The 20,214-nt window shown below is 42.7% G+C and overlaps 1 protein-coding gene across 3 annotated transcripts in view; it reads right to left on the bottom strand.

Moving 5' to 3' along the window:
• The window catches only part of SRGAP3 (SLIT-ROBO Rho GTPase activating protein 3), a 211,050-nt gene that overhangs the window by 124,327 nt on the left and 66,509 nt on the right, over positions 1-20,214 (bottom strand). For all 3 annotated transcript variants that reach the window (XR_014522914.1, XM_083491294.1, XM_083491295.1), the window contains exon 2: positions 5,897-6,092. Coding sequence is in view for 2 of the 3 variants with exons in the window: in XM_083491294.1 (XP_083347420.1) it covers positions 5,897-6,092 (196 nt within the window). In the remaining variant the exon portion in view is untranslated. The remainder of the gene's footprint in view (positions 1-5,896; positions 6,093-20,214) is intronic.

The following is a 20,214-nucleotide window of genomic DNA, read 5'->3' as shown; positions in this document are numbered from 1 at the left end:
CACCAGCATCCCAAAAAGACTGAAGCATTCAAAAGCAGATAATATTCGCTGAACTACAAAATTAAGGCCACAAGATGTTGAACTATCAGGGCAAGTACAACATTGATACATGCTTCTTATGGCTGTGCCTGTTTGAAACAAGCTGATAGAAAACAGATGTGGAAACAATTATTGCCCTCTAGACACAGTAAGACATCTTCAAATATTTGAAGGTCTCTCACATAGAAGGAGCAAATTTGTTTCCTGTTGCTCCAGAAATGGATCCAAACCACCAAACAAGTTAAAATTGTAAGGAAGGGGATTTAGACTAAATATCAGGAAAAACTTCCCAATAATATGAGCTGTTTTAACAATGGAAGGAACTGCCTCAGAAGGTGGAGCACATTTTCATTAAAGAACTTATTAAACAAAGGTTGGATGGCCATCCATGAAAGATGCTATAGTAGTTGATTTGTCGGCAGGTTGGACTCGATCAGGGTTTACCAAACTTGGGTCGCCTGATGTTTTTGGACTACAACTCCCATCATCCCTAACTAGTAGTACCAGTGGTCAGGGATGATGGTAACTGCAGTCCAAAAACAGCTGTAAACCCAAGTTTGGGGAACCCTGGACTAATATACTTTGTATGAGTTTGTCAGATGAGCCTTCGTGGTCCAACACTCAGATATGCTGGGCCTTGATTTTAGTAAACATCCTGGTCTGTTACGGAAGTGTGCTGGGTAACTTAATGCATAGTGCTCTCACTTCCATGACTCAACTCACAGAAGCAAATGAGTAAGAAAAGGAAAGGCATGCAAGGCCTTCTACACAAAGGATTTTTGCAGGTCTAAACAGTGGTGGGTACATCTCTCCTATTCAGGGGTGTCAACTTGAATAAAATATGGGAAGCAAGTAAGCCCCACCCCACATAATCAATCACATGACATGGTGCACGTACACCATTTGAATGGCAATGCCCATCAACTTCGGGGGGGCCAGCCCTCTCAAATCATTTATTGGGGAACCAAAGCCCCCTTGACCCCTAGGAGTAGGCTCCTATGCTCCCATTAGGGCAAGAAAGGTTTGCAGCAATCCTACTAGTTGGGCCTGGTGGCCATTTAAGGTCCCCAACCGTAATCTACGGGTTGCCATCTGATTGGATTTTATTCTGATCCTGATCTGATTTTAGGAAGCAATTTAATTGATTGCCTGATTCTATGTTAATGTGTTATACATTTGATGTTAGCCGCTCTGAGCCTGGTTTTGGCTGGGGAGGGCGGGGTATAAATAAAAATTATTATGATTATTACTACTACTGCTCTCAGAACAGGGGCTCCAAATGCTTTCCATTATGAGACAGCATAGTAAAGATATTTCCGGGTCATCTTCAGATTTTCAATTTACACATATTGTTGCATTTGCCCACATTCTTACAATCCTGAAAGAATGGTGCAAAAACAAAGGTTTTAAAAGTGCCATTCTTTAAGTAGAAAAGAAAGACAAGCACATAGTATTAATAACACACCTTTGCTAGCCCACTCACTGACTGCACACACTATATGAGGTACAATGAACTAAGCTAATATCCGAAGAAATACTAATCACCTTTGCCTTTGCAGGGCAATATAGCTTTCTATAGTTTCCTCTAAAGGAAGGTTAGAAAATGAAGCACCACAACAGGTTTAGACTTATGAAAAGAAGCTCTTTTAAAAGAAGCAAACCCAGGAGTGCCATGTCACTAGGTTGGAAAACAAGGACAAGAATAGTGGTGTTTTCACATTTCTCTCCGGGACAGAGCTTGAATTTGAAACTCATACCGTGGTCTTTGTACCTGATAATGTTGCTGATGAACAAACAATTTCTTTGAAGGAAAAGAGAAGTTGCCTTGAAAATGTTTTGGAATGGAAAGGCAGGATAAAAGTGCTTGAAATAAAATAAATATTGTTGTTTGCTATGACAACCACACTTCCTTGTTCTAATCTTCTGCGTGGCTTTAATCACGTACAGGAGAAATCAGACGCACACAACACACTCCACCCCAAAGCTTCTGCAATTTAAACCGCAACACTGCAGAGCATTAAAAGACGACTATTTTCCTAACAAAGGCCACTATGCTTTGCAAAGGCAAGGCCTCTCACAGAATTTGTGGAACTCAGGCCTCTTTGTTTGGCAAATGGAATGAAGGACTGTATAAAAACAAATTGTTCTGATCTTCCATTATACTACTCATTCACTCCAACAATACTTAAGATTTTCTGTCTGAAGCAGCCTTAAAACCACTTTGATACAGCTCACAGACCACTCAAACTATATTTTGCATTTTCAGACATGGAGGTTCTTTACAAATAAATTTATAGGACTGAAAGCAGGATTTTCTTTCATTGACTTAAAAATATGAAATAGGCCTCTCATGCCTTATGTGGCAAATCAACTGAGCTTTGTCTAGTCCCATAGTATTCAAGCTGCTCTTCTTTTGGAACATTTTCTCCTACACTAAATGATAATCATTCTTTACATAAGCAATCGGTGAAAAGGGTAAGGGACCAGAACAACATACAAGGCTTTCATTAGATAAACCTCAGAACGAATCTGTCTTATAAACAACCTTGTAAAGTAGCTATCAGAGAAAAGTAGTAAGCAACATGCATAAAACATAAAAAGCCATCTCTCTCTAACATGTAATCATTTTTCTTAATGCAAAATTAAGTTCAACGTCTAAACAATAGTTCTGAGTCTTCCCCCTGCCCTGCTCGCACACCTTCACTTACAGCCCCCATTTTTCCATTAGCATAGAAGAGCCAGCACCCTCCAGCTGCTTTTGCTTGGGGACTTAGTAATAATTAGTTCAACATTCACAGTATGTTCCAGGGCCTGTTCAATCCATTCGCCAGATGCTACTCTTAGCTCCATCTGGCTGCCAAAATGAATGGAGCCACAATGAGCTGTCTTTGCTTTTCATCTGCAACAACAACCACTGAGTTAAAGGGTCTCGAAAGGATTTCTAGCCCATTAGGTTTCGGTCCCTCTTTTCATTTCACTCTGCCACCTCCACTATTTAGACCACTAGCTAAAGATGGTTTACATAAAGAAGGAAAGCCTAAAGTGTATGCTGAATAAAGGAGGAAGCATTACTGGTTGGGGGATAATTTTATCCAGAGTTAGGTGAGCAACCTGCACTGGATAGTTACAGGTAGGTAGCCGTGTTGGTCTGCTGTGGTCGAAACAAAATAAAAAAATTATCCAGTTTGCACTGGATAGGTTACACTCCTCCTTAACACACAGGTTCATATCCTGAGCAGCTGCTTCTGGATGCTCAAGTGATTAGGTGTGCTTTCCATCAGGTTTTATTGGTTTCCCAACCATACCTTTTCTTAGGAAGGAATGATATAACCACAATCATTTGTGTTTTGGTAATTACTAGATTGGAAGACGGCAACATGTTTGTTGTTTGCTACCCTGGGCTCCTTTGTGAGGAAAGGCAGCATATACATTTAATAAATAAAGAGGCTGCAACTTGTTATTTTTGTTTATTTGGTGTTACATTGTCTGGAATCTTTCTCTATACCATTTATCTCCTAAAATTAAATAATAATAATAATAAAAACTTAATGGGGAAGTGAATGAGTTGATCAGCTTTGACCTACTGTTTTGTAAATAAGCACCCAGTGATGTTTTTAATGCAGCTACCTAATGCAGCAAAAAGAAAGATCGTACCCTGTTATCGTCTGAGAGATAAAAGTGCTTGTGTCTGCCTTGCCTATTGTCCTAGACACACCTGAGTCAAATGAATGCATATAGCGGGGAGTTAATTCTTTATTGTCAAAAGCAATCACAGTAGCTTCTATGGGACTCTGAATACACTTGCACACAACTTCTAGCATTCAAGTGGCTGTTCCCAGTCAGTGTCCTCTGGAGCAGCTGCAGCAATAGAAAACCATGCCCCTCTCCATCAACTTATGTACTTTCCCCCCACAGGATGCACATGCAGCCTGAGATGATACCTGCACAGCAGCCACCACTGTTCTTCCCTCTTCAATCCTCTTCTGGTTCTAGGAGACAGTGGGGCAGGAGATGGTGGGGATTCAATCAGCTGCCCACTTGCCTGATCATCCTCTCCTCCTCCTCTTCCGACAAGTCCGGTGTTGCACTCTCTATCCCTGATAGCTCTGACCCTTCTCCTGGGGGGCACTGACCCCCATAAATTGCTGGCCCCCTCTCCTCTCTCCAAGTCAGTTTCCAGTCCCCTTGTGTCCAACACACTTACATCCAAGCCCTGCCATCCCTGACACCTATTGAGGAAGACCATTCCACAAACAATGAGAAGGCTCCCCCTCCAGGCAACACCCACCTAACAGAGTTGGGAGGCCTATCAAGTGGGGTAGTGGCTCTGCTACAGATCTTAACTTCTCAAGAATGAGGGTACTGGTCAAAAGGAAGTCGAAAGACAAGGGGTCAAGTTTCTCCATAAAGTTTTTGTGTTATTCCAAATCACGATAATAGAAGACCAATGTTCTTCAAGCCTGGGTCCCCAGATATTATTGAACAACAGCTCTCTGATCATTTGCTAAGCTGTCTGGGGATGTCTGGAGTTGTAGTCCAATAACAATGACATATGGAAACCTATTTGTACACTAGGAGAATCGGAGTAAAGAGATTACAGTGGTACCTTGGTTCTCAAACTTAATCTGTTCCAGAATTCCGTTCCAAAATCAAAGCGTTCCAAAACCAAGGTGCAAAATGGATTAATCCATTCCAGACTTTTAAAAACAACTCCTAAAACAGCAACTTAACATGAATTTTGCTCTCTAACAAGACCATCGATCCATAAAATGAAAGCAATAAACAATGTACTGCAGTCACACAATCCATCAATCAGTAGCTGAACTGGGTTCCACACAGCCGCAAAAACAAAACCACAAAATAAATAGCAAAAATAGACAGACCTCCGCGTAACACTCAAAACGGAAGTGTGGCACTCAAATCAAAAGCGTAACACTCAAAACGGAGCACGTTCGGCTTCTGAAAAAAGTTTGCAAACCGCAATACTTACCTCCGGGTTTGCAGTGTTTGGATTCCAAGTTGTTTGAGTACCAATGCATTTGAAAACCAAGGTACCACTGTATAGGGAATTTAGCAATATGAAGTATATAGGATTTTAGTAATTCAGCGGTACAAGCAGCAGTTCAGAATGAGGTGGAGTACAGTGGAGTGAGAGACCATCACCATTCACCTTGCACATTCAAAAATTTTAGATCACCAGGAAATGAATGACACAAGGGATTGTGTCCAACATACAAATGGCAATGACAACACAGGAAGTACTTTGCAGCTGTGATTGTCAAAAAGATTAAAAGGAACCAACTAAAAACAACCAATATGGCCAGGGGCAAGAAGAAGGTAAAAAATTCCACTGAGAAGCTACAAAACTAGACAGTATTAATATCCTCCTTTTCTTCTACATCCTTAGTTCATTTAGAGTTCAGAACCTCAAAGGCACATACTAAAAAGGATCAGTCATGTTCATTACTCCAGCTTGAAATATGGAACATTAAATATGCAAACTGAATTACTTTGTGGTTATAAATAAATATGCAATATCAATGTATGCAAGCTTTACCCACCAGAATGTCAGGCATGCCCAACACGTTGTCAAAAGACTGGCAGTAGCAGCCAACGCTTAAAGAGACTATTTTGAAAGAAGTAGGAAAGACACTAACAAGTTTGTAAATAAGTAGCTCAGCAAACCCAAGAAACCAACTGAATCTCTGTTAACGTTTTTTTCATTTCCTCAACCACCTCTGCTCCCATCAGTCATCTGAAAAGGCCCATCACTTTGAGATCACATTGAAGACTGCATTTATTCAACAAGTCTGGGTCTCTTGTGCCTCCTTTCAGAAACAGAAACATATATGCTTACTTGAACTGGTGGTGTTCCCTGGAGCTGCGAATCTTGGAAGAAAATCTCTCCGCAAGTTTTTCTAAGTTCCTAGAATACTCCAGTTCAATCTCAGCCTTTCTGCGGAAGAACTCCTGGAGGTCCTGCAGGAGCTGCAACCGGGATTCAGACTGCTGTTCTAGGCATTTGAACTGTTCCACCAACTGGGTACGGATTTCTGGACACACAAAACAGAAAGCGAAACAGCATTATAAACAAATGGTAACAGAGCCTGTAAGCGCTCATTTATTTTGCTGCCCTACTAAAGACCTCTCACATTGACAGCACTATATTGAGCATGCCCAGATAAGTACAGATTAACAGGCTACATAAACGGATTAACTTCACATAAGTACATAAATACATAAACAGATTGACTTTAAACCTTTAAATATTGGGGGAAGGGGAATCCTCTCTTATGTACCCTTGTAAGGGGGAAAGAAACTGGACTGAAATTGAAGTGTCAGCGGTGAGATTAGGTTGAGAAATAATTTTCAGTGTCTCAAAGAACTGGAAAAAAAGAGGGGATGGTTGCATATAGAAGATTAGTCATATATTCATTTATTAAGATTTTTTACTCTCTCTTTTTTCCATGCACAATTTGGGGTCCAGCAATGAGCACCCTTACTAAAATTACATTTTACTGATATCAAGCAGAATTTGACTGGAATTAAGCAGTACATTCGGAATTTAAGGATCTAAAAGCATACCTTTATGTGATTATTTACTACAACCCACTCTTCTGATCCTTTGTGATTCAACAGGTTATAAAATAAATAAATAAATAAATAGCATACAGCCATGCCATCTGCATTTGCGGGGCCTCCAATAGTTCTGATATCTAAAATATTTGACAAATTACTGCTGTGTGGTAACTGCTAACAAATACTGACATTAAGCAACGTTAGATTCACCAATCTGAAACTACACACACACACACACACACACACACACACATATGCAAGTGCTTTTGCAATACAATAGTGTGGTAATGGATAATGGTTGAACAGAGATATTGTCCCAAATCTCCTAGATGCAGAACATCACGTCCAATTGCTAAGGAGTAAATACTCGTAACAATTCAAACTTCCATAGAAGCTCAGGACCTTGAATCCAAGATACCTGAGGTCTGTTTTTTGGCGCTGTGGTCTAAACCACTGAGCCTAGGGCTTGCCAATCGGAAGGTCAGCGGTTTGAATCCCCGCGACGGGGTGAGCTCCCGTTGCTCAGTCCCAGCTCCTGCCAACCTAGCAGTCCGAAAGAACGTCAAAGTGCAAGTAGATAAATAGGTACCACTCTGGTGGGAAGATAAACGACGTTTCTGTGCACTGCTCTGGTTTCGCCAGAAGCGGCTTAGTCATGCTGGCCACATGACCCGGAAAAACTGTCTGCGGACAAACGTCGGCTCCCTCGGCCAATAAAGCGAGATGAGCGCCACAACCCCAGAGTCATTTGCGACTGGATTTAACTGTCAAGGGTCCTTTACCTTTACCTAGCATAGTCTTGAATATTTTTTTTAAAAAAATGCACTAAAGTGGTCAGAGGACTTGTTCTCAGGCAAAAAGGATAGCCAAGATCGTATGGTGGCCTAGTTGTGGGCCCTATATGACCCTCACTGTTTCCCTTGCATGTGCTCACCTCCACTGCCACATTCACAACAGCCTTCTCAGGACCAAAAGAAGATCTGGCAGAAACAGGATAGCCAGCAGGAAGGAGAGAACCAGCTAGGACTATAGTTGCTATGCTGCTCCAGCGCATGCACTCTGCTGTTGGGTCGCAGCCAACCAAGTGCACACACAATCTGACCACAGCATGGCAGAGCGCCATAGATTATGTCATGTGCACACTGGCTGCCTTCCTGCTGGTTCCTTGGTTTCTCATTAGCAGCGGTACAAAGTTTTCTCTGTTTCTCAGGATGTCAGAAGTGGAGCAGGCTGGGTGCGAGTGGGGGCTTGCGGGTTGGTGCTGGGGGCCTGGAGGGAGGCCAACAGGCTGGAGGCAAGCTGGCTAGTGGGTGAAGGAGCCTGTTTGTGTGTCAAGTGACAAGGGAGGAGGGAAAAGGCTCAGCGGGGGAGAGGGGCTATCATTTGTATGCAAAGATGTGTGTTAGGACCCTTTCTAACAGAGGGATAGGACCCTTCAGGCTTTGGGCTCCCTCACCACCAATTAGTGGTACCCCACCCACCTCCATCATGCTCAGGAAAAAACATTCCCCAAAACATTGCCTTCCCTGCCCTGGAACTTTAGCTGCAAAGAGCAGAGAACGAATGCAAAGCAATTTTCACTTCATTTGTAGTTCGGCCTGTTCCTGCCACACTCTCAGATGCATCTAGAACCGACAACTTTCAGAGATAAGTTTATAGACTACATGCAGCCAACAGCAGCTTTACATGAAATATATCGAGATAAATTGGTTGCTTCCCATGCCGATGTTTATCAAGTTATAGCTGTATTCAGTAATATCTGTCAGATTAATATGCCCCTTTTAGTAAATCAGGCTCTCTTACATGATATATCACCTTGTATATCAAGAGAAAAAGAATTGTTTCCTTTTGACGTTTATCTCCTGCCACAAAAAACCAACAGCTTCCCCAAACACAACTCACTTTTTAAGCCTCTTAGATAATGTAGCAGAGTCTGCAAATCTCTTTAAACAGGATTGATCCTTGGAAGACAAACAATCAGAACTGGGAAAGAACAATGTTTTAACTCTTAGCCTCTATTTTGAAAAGTGGCCTCTGGCTGCTAGAGGAACAATACCCCCATCTGTATTTATTGGTGTGGATACAGCAAACAGAAACAAAAGCATTGCCACCCCCTCTTTCTGTTGAATATTGAAAATACTTATGTGGTTTTTTTCTGAATGGTTAAGGGATATGAGGAGTAGCTATCCCTTCTTTCAGATGAAAATAAGATTCCATTTGAATCTAATCAGACTCTGCCATCACCATCAAAATCATTCAACTCTACAGTTCTACAATTCTATGACTCTCTGTGTACATCTGCTGAAGGAGGTATGGAGGGTGGCAACCAGAAAATTGACTGTTTCATGGCAGATTGGGTATGTTTACCCCATTCAAGTCCAGACATTTTCTTTTCTTTTTACTAGTTGGTAAAACCTTCGTTCTAAAGAAATGATTTTCAAAAGAAATGATTTTGGCTGCACGTCTTCCTACTCCTACTTGCTTGCTTACATGTGAAAAATGAAGGTTTGTCAGTTAAGCCCTATTCAGATGTTTCCCCTCATGTGATGACAATTGTGCAAGGAGGGAGAGGGAGGTTGAACTTCCCTGCCCTGTCACTTCTGTTCCGTCCTCATCACCCAGTCCACATGCCCCTTACACAAGGGTGACTTGCAACTTTCATTGTAAGGATAAATTGTGCAGGAGGGAGACTAATCTACTCATGTAGGCTCCATAGACAACCTGGAAAATACGTACAGTGGTACCTCGGGTTAAGTACTTAATTCATTCCAGAGGTCCATTCTTAACCTAAAAGTGTTCTTAACCTGAAGCACCACTTTAGCTAATGGGGCCTCCTGCTGCCGCCGCACTGCCAGAGCACAATTTCTGTTCTCATCCTGAAGCAAAGTTCTTAACCCGAGGTACTATTTCTGGGTAAGCGGAGTCTGTAACCTGAAGTGCATGTAACCTGAAGCGTATATGTAACCCGAGGTACCACTGTATTCTAAATCATGCTGCGTCTCTACACAACTAGAGAAAGCTCCCCACTGCAGAACTGCAGCCTACAACAAATGAAAGGCTGCAGGAATGGGGATGGGGATGTGAGAGAGGTGCAGGGCCAGAAAGTGTGACCCCACTTCATAGGAGCCAACTCCTAGGGGCCGTAGGAGCTTCAGTTCCCACAATAAAATATTTGGGGGGGCCGGGCCCCCACAAAATTGATGGCCATTCCCATTAAAATGGTGTGTGCGCTGTGTCATGTGATTGATTATGTAGGGCAGGGCATACCTGGGCCCCCACAATATTTTATTCAAGTTGGCGCCCCACTTTCCACCCTCGCACAAGTGTAATTGTGCAAGAGGCAACACCTGAAAAAGGCTATGGTGCATAGGGAACAGAGGTTGCAGTCATGTACACATTCATGCTTATATCACTTTTTACTTTTAAAAAATTACCTCCTCAGATTCCAGCATAAAATTTCCAGGCAGCCTTATTAAAGCCTTTAGGGTATTCATGAGGAGCAGCTATTCTACCCCGCCGCCCCCCCCCCGGTCACCCCCATACCTGCTGTTTTTCCTCAGCCCACCGAGGTAAAGCACAGGACAGGACAACACCTATTCTCAAAAAATGGTGGGGGGAGCTGAGGCAACACTGTATTCCAGATAGATCTAAAAGCACAATAGGCAGTCATTGTATTCAAATCCCAGTTCTGTATTTGTTATTTCAAACTGCTGCAATATTTCAAGGTTTGGGTTGCTTATTGCCATCTCCCAGGAATCCATTACTGGTTATTTATTACTATCTTCCCCCCCCCCTTTTCCATGAAGTGGTTTCTCCCAAAGAGCATATCTGAAGCACAGAGAGAGATGCTATTTATTATTCATCAGATATCAAGCATAGTTGTCTAATTCTACTCTTAATTGGCTGCAAACAAGGATAGTAAATGCACTGGCAAAACACAAAGAGGAGGGGGAAACAGCATATGTAGCTCCCTGGTCTATGCTGAGAAACTACTAAGCACACTCACACAGCATCCCTCATTTGCTATTTTGCGGAGAAGACAATTGGGATGGGCTCTAATTTTTTTAAAGTGGTTTATTGCCTAGATATCGATTACAAGCTGAAGCAGCTGCACACAAAGAAAACACACACATTTATTTATTTATTGGCTTTAACATTTGTTTTGAAAAGCAGAATTGGCCATGACATCTTCTTTCTGAAGAATCTGAAGATTCACATTGTCTTCTGGCAACTGCCCTGTATTTGTAGCTTTCCCAATTGAACAGTAAGAGCAAAGGGACATCAGAATAATCACGGCTGCATGCCAAGAATGCTGCAGATTCCTTCTTACAGAAAGAGATCGCTCTGTGAGGGGTGGAGCTGGCACAATCAGTCCTCTGTCTTTTCCCTATTTTTGCCACACTGGCCTGAGGATCTCTAGGCAGCAGTCCCTCTTTGCCAAGCACACAAACAAGCAATCACACATGTTGCTGTCGTAATCAACAGACAGCCCTTCAGCTCCACAACCCCACACAGGGCACTACGCTAATGATGTGCCACTCTGGCATTTTCAAAGTTCATGCCGGAAGTTCACCCACATCAGCACCATCTGAGTTATGAGAAGACAAAGGTCAAACCTAACAGACACACAAACAGCTAGCTAATTGGTATCCAAAAGGCACTCAGCTGTGAGCAGACATACAAATAATTGATACAATTGGCAAACCCTAGATACAGGGGTCAGCAAACTTTTTCAGCAGGGGGTCGGTCCACTGTCCCTCAGATCTTGTGGGGGGCCGAACTATGTCTTGGGAGGGGGGATGAACGAATTCCTATGCCCCACAAATAACCCAGAGATGCATTTTAAATAAAAGCACACATTCTACTCATGTAAAAACACGCTGATTCCCGGACCGTCCGCAGGCCAGATTTAGAAGGCAATTGGGCCGGATCTGGCTCCCGGGCCTTAGTTTGCCTACCCATGCGGCCTAGAATAACAGGACTGTGGGGTTTTTTTTAAAAAAAAGGAAAACAGGATTGAAGCAGAAGATAAAAGAAGGGGCTAATACAAAATAGCCAGGAAACCAAGAAAAATCTGCAACTCGCCTTTTATAGGGATTGAAAAGTTTCAAAATATTTGAAATGACCAAATGAGCTTACTTAAAATGATAAATTCAGGTTTACAATCACGATCACTTTGAATTGACAATAACGGCAATTTGGGTTTCCTGTGGAATGACGCTTGCTCCGATTCAGCAGCAAAGAGTTGGGGGGGGGGGCGGGGAGTGTTCGGACACAGACCTGGAAAGCCTAGGAATTTAGAACACAGTCTCCTTTCTGTGTCTGCTTTGCCTGCTTCAGAAAGGTATTATCCACTAAATGAATCCAGGTATTTTCCACAATTTTCTGAGTAAGTGCACACATTCCATTACACTGTTCTCATAAGGGATTTAAAGGGGGGAGGTAACAGAAACCAAAGCAGATGTCCCAAGAAAATTGTCCAATTGCTCCAAAATACAAAAAGGAGAGAGCAAGAATGAGCTTTCAATACAGAGAACTACACTGTAAGGGGGGGTGGGACAGGACAATGTTGACTAGATCACCGAAATACTGGTGGACAGCAAAAGAGGTTTAAAGACACTCTCAAAGCAAGTAAAATAATTGTAATATAAGCACTGATAACTGGGAAGCACTGGCTTGTGAGCACTCCAATTGGAGAACAACCCAGTGTTCGAAACTCCCATTGCTCTAGGAGCATTTTAACAACAGGGAATTTCATCAGCGCGAGCAGTTCCTGAGCTCTGGGTACAGGACTGCACCTAAGATTTCAGATTAAAACTGCAGAGTGGAAGGAAAGGAGGACCTTTTTCTGCCTCTCCACTTCCAGATACTCTCTGAAGACTGGAGAAGACCTTCTTAAGAATATCAGGGGGGTGGGCAGGGGAAGGACTAGACCATGTGAAAAAAGAGCGTAATCTTTTAGCTGCAGTTCATTCATTTTCAGCTTTGTATTCTTGTTATAAAAAAGAGCACCTAAACAGACCTTTGTTATGCCCATAACCTAGGTTTAAGGTGCCATTTAGCTCCTAGCTTTCATATCTCAGTTTCTAACATTGGAACAGCCTTTGCCATAGGTCTCATGGACTTTGAAGAAGCACGAACTCACAGCAAAAAAAGGAGAAACGAGCTAAGAGGAAGGCACATTTGGCAAACCCTCACTGTGATCAACTCCCACCTGGAAACCTATGTTCCCACTGTGGAAGGAAGTGTGGATCCAGAATTGACCTCAACAGTCACTTACGGACTCACTATTAAGGCCTCTTTCATGGAAGCCAATCTTACTTGGCTACAAATGATATCAAAGAAGAAGATTTCAGTAAAACAGGCCTATATATAAGACGGATTGTCCTAAACCAATAACTTTTCTCTGTTGACAAACACAGAGATGGTGTAAAGGAATACATAAGCAGAAGGTGCCAGAGTGCCAGCTGTCCACACACAGAGAAAAAGAACAACCAAATGCCCTAAACATACAGAACTCTGTTTGGCCTTGCACTGTTCTCAGGAGGTTACTGCAAGCCTTTTCGCAGGTCCAGGCCTATAACTAACACTCTACACACAGGAGCGTCTCAAATGCTTCCCTAACACAGGCCATAAATAAGGCTTGTTTTAATATATTTTTTCCTGGTTTGTTCTCTTTGCCCTGCACCCTCCTGAGAAGATCCAGCCTCTGAAAAAGACAGCTGCTTCTGGCATAGACAGACAAAAGAAGGGGGTTTCTCTAGCAACGGGGATCAGATGAAAGCTTTCAGAACCTCCCCCCTTCTCAGGTTTCTTTTCAGCAGAGTGGTGTTCACACAACTCCCACAGAGACTTAGACACAGAAGTGCCCAAGAATTTTTTTGGGGGGAGGGGTGGTTGGTTGGAGGGTGAACAGAGGATGAATCAATTGAATGTGCACTGTGCTCCTTCAATTTCCTGGTCTTTTCAGTAGCTTTAGAAGCAGATGGCCCAGGAACTGAGAATTCTCTTATTCCAATTTCCCTGCTCATAACCCGAGCAAAGGAATCCGTCGGGGGACGCTCAAGTCAAAAAGCCAAGGACATTTTCCTGCAATTCTCCCCCAAATTCTCCCATCTTTCCTGATCACTTCAAGTGCTTGACTACAGAATATTCAAAACTTGCTATTTTAAGCCCAGCCCTGTAAAAACTCATACATCCAGACTGCCCAAACCAGTTGCAGTGATAGCATCCAATTTAGAGCAGCCTTCCACAGTATGGTGCCTTCCAATTGTTTTGGAGTGAGGTTCCCATCTTCCCTGATCACTGGCCATGCTGGCTGAAGCTGGTATAAGTTATAGTCCAAAACCAGGGGAATTTAGAGACACTCCTTTATTTGGGACACTTCGTCAGCCTTACCAAAGTTGGTCATTTGTGAAAAAAGTCAAAGGTCACGTTCAGCTGGAGAAAGGCAGGACACAGTCTGTACTTCTAGGTGAACTATTTATCTAGCATTCATCCTGATTTGTTTGCACAAAGTTTATGCAGAGGTTATACAACATGTTTGCACTGTTTGCACACTCAGATTGGTTTGCAAGGAGGTTATACAAGGTTGCATCAAGCAACTGTTATCTCATACTTCCCAGTAGTAGTAGTAGTAGTAGTAATAGTAGTAGTAGTAATTATTTATTTATACCCTGCCCATCTGGCTTGGTTTCCCCAGTGCATTTTCTCCTCACTTTCCTTACTGCAAAAAAATCCATTTTTGTTTGGAAGGTCTGTTGCACAAGAACACCAAATCTACTTTCCATAATCTGAATTTGCCAGTTTGTGATTGAATCCCACCCACCAAACAACAAGAATCTGAAAGCGAACTCGTTCTCTGCAGTTTTAAAAAGTTGATTTTTATGCTCAGGGACTCAAAACCTTTGTACAACTTGGATGCGAAAAAGGAACTTATGAGTTGGATAATGGGCAACCTGTTCCTGGTAGCGCTTCTAGATCAGTCAGTACTGATTTACAGAGAGCACACCTGCAATGTTCTCTGCCTTGTCTGCCAGAGGAGAAGACAATTCTGACAATGGAGCAATGGAAGCAACTGAAGTCCAAATGGTAAATTTGAACCAGCATCCTTTCACCACAGCCAACAAATTTAAATGCCGTGCTTAGTGCCCTCACTTTCTATAGAACCTTTAATTCCTTATGACAAGGAGAATCAAAGAACTGGAAGGACCCTCAAAAGGCATCTAATTCAACCCTTTCCTCCCAAAGCAGGAAATCTACTACCCCACTATTTCTGATCGTGTTACATTTTTTAGCAGAGGCTGGATGGCCACCTAACATGATTTCCAGCACACCGTAACTAAAGCTTTACAGCTTCAGAAATATAACAAAGGCACAAGAATATTGGTGGGGGAAAAACTCTCTTTTGCTTAATTTTTGAGATACACCAGGCACCCACAATCTGCACTTTAAGGAAACAATGGAATACCTCGGGTTAAGAACTTAATTTGTTCTGGAGGTCTGTTCTTAACCTGAAAATGTTCTTAAAACATTTTAGCTAATGGGGCCTCCTGCTGCTGCCACGCTGCCCCCACGCGATTTCTGTTCTCATCCTGAAGTAAAGTTCTTAACCCGAGGTACTATTTTTGGGTTAGCGGAGTCTGTAACCTGTGGTACCACTGTATATTTTTTTGTTCTGACAGGCTTTTCCAGATGGATTAATGGATTGCTTCCATGAGTGTCTATTTTACATTGTTTATGTTTTGCTTTAAATATGTGTTTGTGTGTTTAACTGTTTTTTGCCTTAAAAAAAAATCAGACATCACATTGAGATGATTGATGAAGATAATGAACTGTGATAATCAGGACTGCACTTGAAAGAAAAGAATCTGAGTGGAGCCTTAGGAAAACAATTGCTTGGAAATGATTCTCTCTCTCAAATGCTGGACAACCCACAGAAAGCAATTTTTTTAGTGCCTTGGTGCAATGAACTTGCTCAGCATCACACTCAGCTTCTCCAACACACCATCTCTCACATAGAGGCTAACAGTGTTTTTAAAAGGAGAATCAGTTTGGTTTTTTTAATGGGAAGTACAAAGTTATAAAAGCCATCCCCCAACCTTTCTGCCTCCTGCCATGTACCAGTTGCTTAGTACTTCTGAAAAGCAGTTTATCCAGTTATTTATCAAAGCTGCCCTTAAAAAATGCCACCCAAAGTGATCACACAAAGATTTTCTCTTTTCCAGCTGAGGCTTTAATTGAAACTTGCATCACCTCAGTAAGGAAGCTTGCAGTCTCCTGCCCTAAAGCCAGCCAGATGGTCATCTCTCCTCCCTTAACAAGAATGGAAAGTCATAAAACAGTTTAAGATAGCTAGGAAGAGAGAATGAATAGTAATTCCAGATTAGAAAAGACTCATTCTTGGAATTTAAATTCACTACATTAAGTCAAATCATGAGCAAATGAATTGCTTTGTGCATCTTTCCTTGAACAGTCCAATTGTTGTTGTTTTTAAACTCAACATGTTATGGCTAATATAAAAAAATCTGCTGCACAATTGCCTACTGGGTCATCATAGCCATCTAAAATGGATCAGTTCAGAATAATCAGCTATAGCATTTGGATTTTCCAGTATGTGGTTCATCCCATCCACTTTCCTAAGTGAACGTGCCGTTTAAGTGTGTGAAGTGATAAATGAGAATCCACAAACGTACTAGCCAGTGATGAGCAAACACAGAGGTGTGTGGGGTCTTTTGAGGCACTCAGAAAGCAACAGGGCAGTTTCCTGCTTCTGGGTGTCCCTGAGGGCCCAAAACAAAGCTGGAGACAATAGCCTACGCTTCCCTCAACTCAGATAAGAGGCACTTTTATGGTCTTTATAAGCCCACCTCAAATCACAGTTTATAAAGCTGAGTTGTTTCAAGCAACCATAGTTAATATTACCCACCATTTAGGATTTGGGTGAAATGAAAAGCTGTGATCGAACTAAACCAGAAGCAACAGCTTCTGAACTCCTGTTCATGATGGCGCAGAGTGGAAGCATAGGAGGAGCCTGGGGTTTGTTGCAGTGCATTCTTGTCACACTTAGGACTAGTCCACACTTCTGCTTGTCCCGTGCCTGGAAAGCACAGGTCCAAGTGGTTTTCTGCTTGTCCCGTCTGCGTGGTTTTGCCTTTGACCCATCGCTTTCTCCTAGAAAACGCACTCTTTAGTACTGAATCAGAATGTTAACCCATGGAAAATCTGATTACAGCAGCAGGGCAGATGGAGGTGTGGATAAGCCCCAAGATACATGCCTTAGCAGGACATCCAAACAAAGCCAGTATGAAGGACCAGGGAAAGAGACCTTTCTGAAGCATAAAAGGATTCCTCCCTATTTTGACTCTAGAGCTTTACTATGCGACTACTCCTTGGCCTGAAAAGAAGTACAGTGGCACCTCGGGTTAAGAACTTAATTCGTTCCAGAGGTCCGTTCTTATCCTGAAACTGTTCTTAACCTGAAGCACCACTTTAGCTAATGGGGCCTGCCGCTGCGCCGCTGCTGCGCGATTTCTGTTCTCATCCTGAAGCAAATTTCTTAACCTGAGGTACTATTTCTGGGTTAGCGGAGTCTGTCACCTGAAGCGTCTGTAACTCGAGATACCACTGTATCACAAACCAAGTCTAAACCAATGAGTTAACCTGTAGTTAAACTCTAAAGAGTCTGTACTATTCCTTTTGTTGTTGTCCTCATTTTAAAAACAGCATATTGACTCGAGGCCTGGATCAAGACACACACAGGATTCCCTGAGAAACAGCTTGTAATTGTGTGGTTTGGAAATGTAGGCTAGTATCTCTGAGGAACCAGGGTCAAGAAAATATCAACTCCTTTCTGCTGCCAACCAACCAAGCAGCTTTCCAAAACGCAGTCCCTTGTTTATTCTACGTCCCTTCTGAAAAGAATCAAATTGCCCCATTTTCTTATTATCCTACATCAAGTCCTAAATACACAACTCAGCATAAAGAGGCTTGAGTCCCAGGCCAGAGTCCAGATGGATTTGGTTAGCTGCCTTGCCTCAAAGTTGTGAGCGTGAACTGCTTGAACAAGTGGAGACTGGTATTTTTAGTGAGTCCAAAATATGTAATAGTGCTGCTCTAATACTCACTAAAGTACATCTACATATTTTAGATCGCATTCCAATTTATTGTTGAATTTAGCTCTCGTTTACAAAGCTCTCCATTCAGCTAACATTTGGCATTTTCACACTATGCATCTAACACCAAGCAATGGTTTTTTTTAAGGGAGACGCCACTTTTAGTTTTCCTTTCGGATGTCTTCCAAGCTAAACAATGAGACTTGCAGTGTAAACAAGCTACTCCAGCTTGGTCAAATTAAATAGCAGTGCTGTGTTTCTGAAAATTGGGCACCCCAAGTAATCCACAAACTTTCTGGCATACTGGCAAATTCCCTAAAATAACTAACACCCAGAAAAGTCTGGCAGTGTCAATGGTGACCGCAGGAAGGCCAAGAGCCATTCAAACCTTCACTGTACTGTTTTTATTGCCTTTCAAATAATTCATCTGCTGGACAGAAGTTTATTGCTTTCCACAACTCACCTTGGCAGCAACTCAACTGTAATAGCCTAACTACTACTTAGAATTGCTATTTCACTCATATGTACACCTTGCTTTAATTCATATATGTTTTAAATTTGATCCTAGTTTTTTTCCCTTGCACAAAAAAGAAACATAAAGCACTTAACTTGACTTCAAGATATTACCCATATAGGCATACAATGCAGAATGCACTGGATTTAGGTATTTGCCACACATTCGCATATCACTGTAACCAAGACGTGGCTTACCAGAACCACACAAGTGTGCTGCTCCTAGAGAAGAACTCATACCTGTTTTGATCCTCTCCAGTTCTTTTTAGCACAACGTGACAGCTAAGCCACAGTTTGGCTTAGTGTGTCACCTAAAACCATGATCTTGGTTTGAGGTTTCTTCTTCCTGTGGTATGTGAAGAAGGCCCCAAGAGCTTGTCTATGCTAGATATGCAGGTCATGACATTCAATAAAGGCATCCTGGCAGTGGAGAATTCCTATTTCCCCACACTAACCTTCTCTATTAAATATATTAATGGTTGCTGTTCTTTAGGATCTTGTGTGCATACATTATAATCGGGGGCATTCTTCTCATCGCATAGGGGGAAAACAACCAGCACCTGATCATGGCTGAAAATAAAAAAACGGCTGTTTAAGAGGGACAACTACAGGGGTCTAGTATTTTAAAATAAACTCATTCAGGAAGGTCACTCTAGATTTATTTTTATTCTCAAAGTTATACTACTTTCTCTTCAAATATTTTGGCAAACAACTCAACACTTCAATGAACACTCAGAAAGGGATAACGGCATTACACGCCCATTCTACTCGCCAGACTGTGGTTTCATGCTTTATCCTTTGTAAACAGGAAACTGTCCAATTATAGGATGTACTTTTTAAAGTATCACGCTCATTCCAGCAAAGCCTTGCTTGCTCTTCAAGAGAAGGTTTGCCTCTCTCTTGTCTACAAGATTCAGACAGACCCGAAACACAGGAAGAAAAATAACAATAATAATAATCAACAAAGGTGTCCCATCCAAGGGAGATGCCTAGCTTTTCAGTGCTATGTAGCACGTGCTTAAACCACAGAGGAATGTGCCCAAGATTCCCCTTTTTAAACGGCATGCTTCTTGTGTTATCACAGTGTTTCCCAACCGGTGTTCCGTGGCACACTAGTGTGCCGCGAGACGTTGCCTGGTGTGCCGTGGGAGGGAGGCGGGCGAGTCGGGCGGCGAGAGGCGGGGCGGCGGCGGCGAGGAGAGGCCGCCCAGCGCGGGGCTCTCGCCGTCTGCCTGCCTGGCTGCCTGCGTGGCGCTGACGTCACGGGGCTGTAACGTGCCCCACATAGGCACACGCGGGGCGGCGAGCGAGCTCCCTCCCACATCCCATCGCCGCTCGCTTCGGCCGGCCTACTGGGCTGTCGCAGGCGGAAGGCCTGCGCATGCGCGAGGTTTTCGCGCCTTCGGGATTCCCTTCACGCCTTTCTCCTCCCGGGTCCTTGAGAGCACGGGAAGCAGCAGCGCGAGACCGGCGTTGAGCCTGGTAGGTATTGCGCTTGCCAAGGCAGTCATTTGGGAAATGAAAACTTGCAAAGCAAGCAACCAGTTCAATCTGAAGTACGTGTATGCTTAATATCCTGTATCTGAAACCTGTTCTGCCCCCTCCCCCACACTTGGTGCCATTTTCATCTACACATGCAACAGAGTAAGTTGACCCAGAATAGTACCAATTCAGATGGCAGATGGGAGAATGACAGTGCTGAATGCTTTCCCATGTAGAACAGTCCCTGCAAATAAAAACCTAGCATATTTGGAAGAGGGATGCTAGCCTAACCATTACCTTCTATGCTGTTACTATTTTTTTATTTTTTTTTACATAAGTAAAAAGTGACCTTTCCCCATCTGGCATGGTGGTGTGCCTCGAGATTTTTTTCATGAAACAAGTGTGCCTTTGCCCAAAAAAGGTTGGGAAACACTGTGTTATCACTCCTCTTTAAAATCTCTGAGCCAACCTAGCAAGGGGGGAAAAG

This window comes from Podarcis liolepis, assembly GCF_965112155.1.
Source record: "Podarcis liolepis genome assembly, chromosome: 2".
Classification (NCBI taxonomy): Eukaryota; Metazoa; Chordata; class Lepidosauria; order Squamata; family Lacertidae; genus Podarcis; species Podarcis liolepis.
Note: the sequence above shows the minus strand (reverse complement) of the source record. Positions and strands in the feature narration are given on the sequence as shown.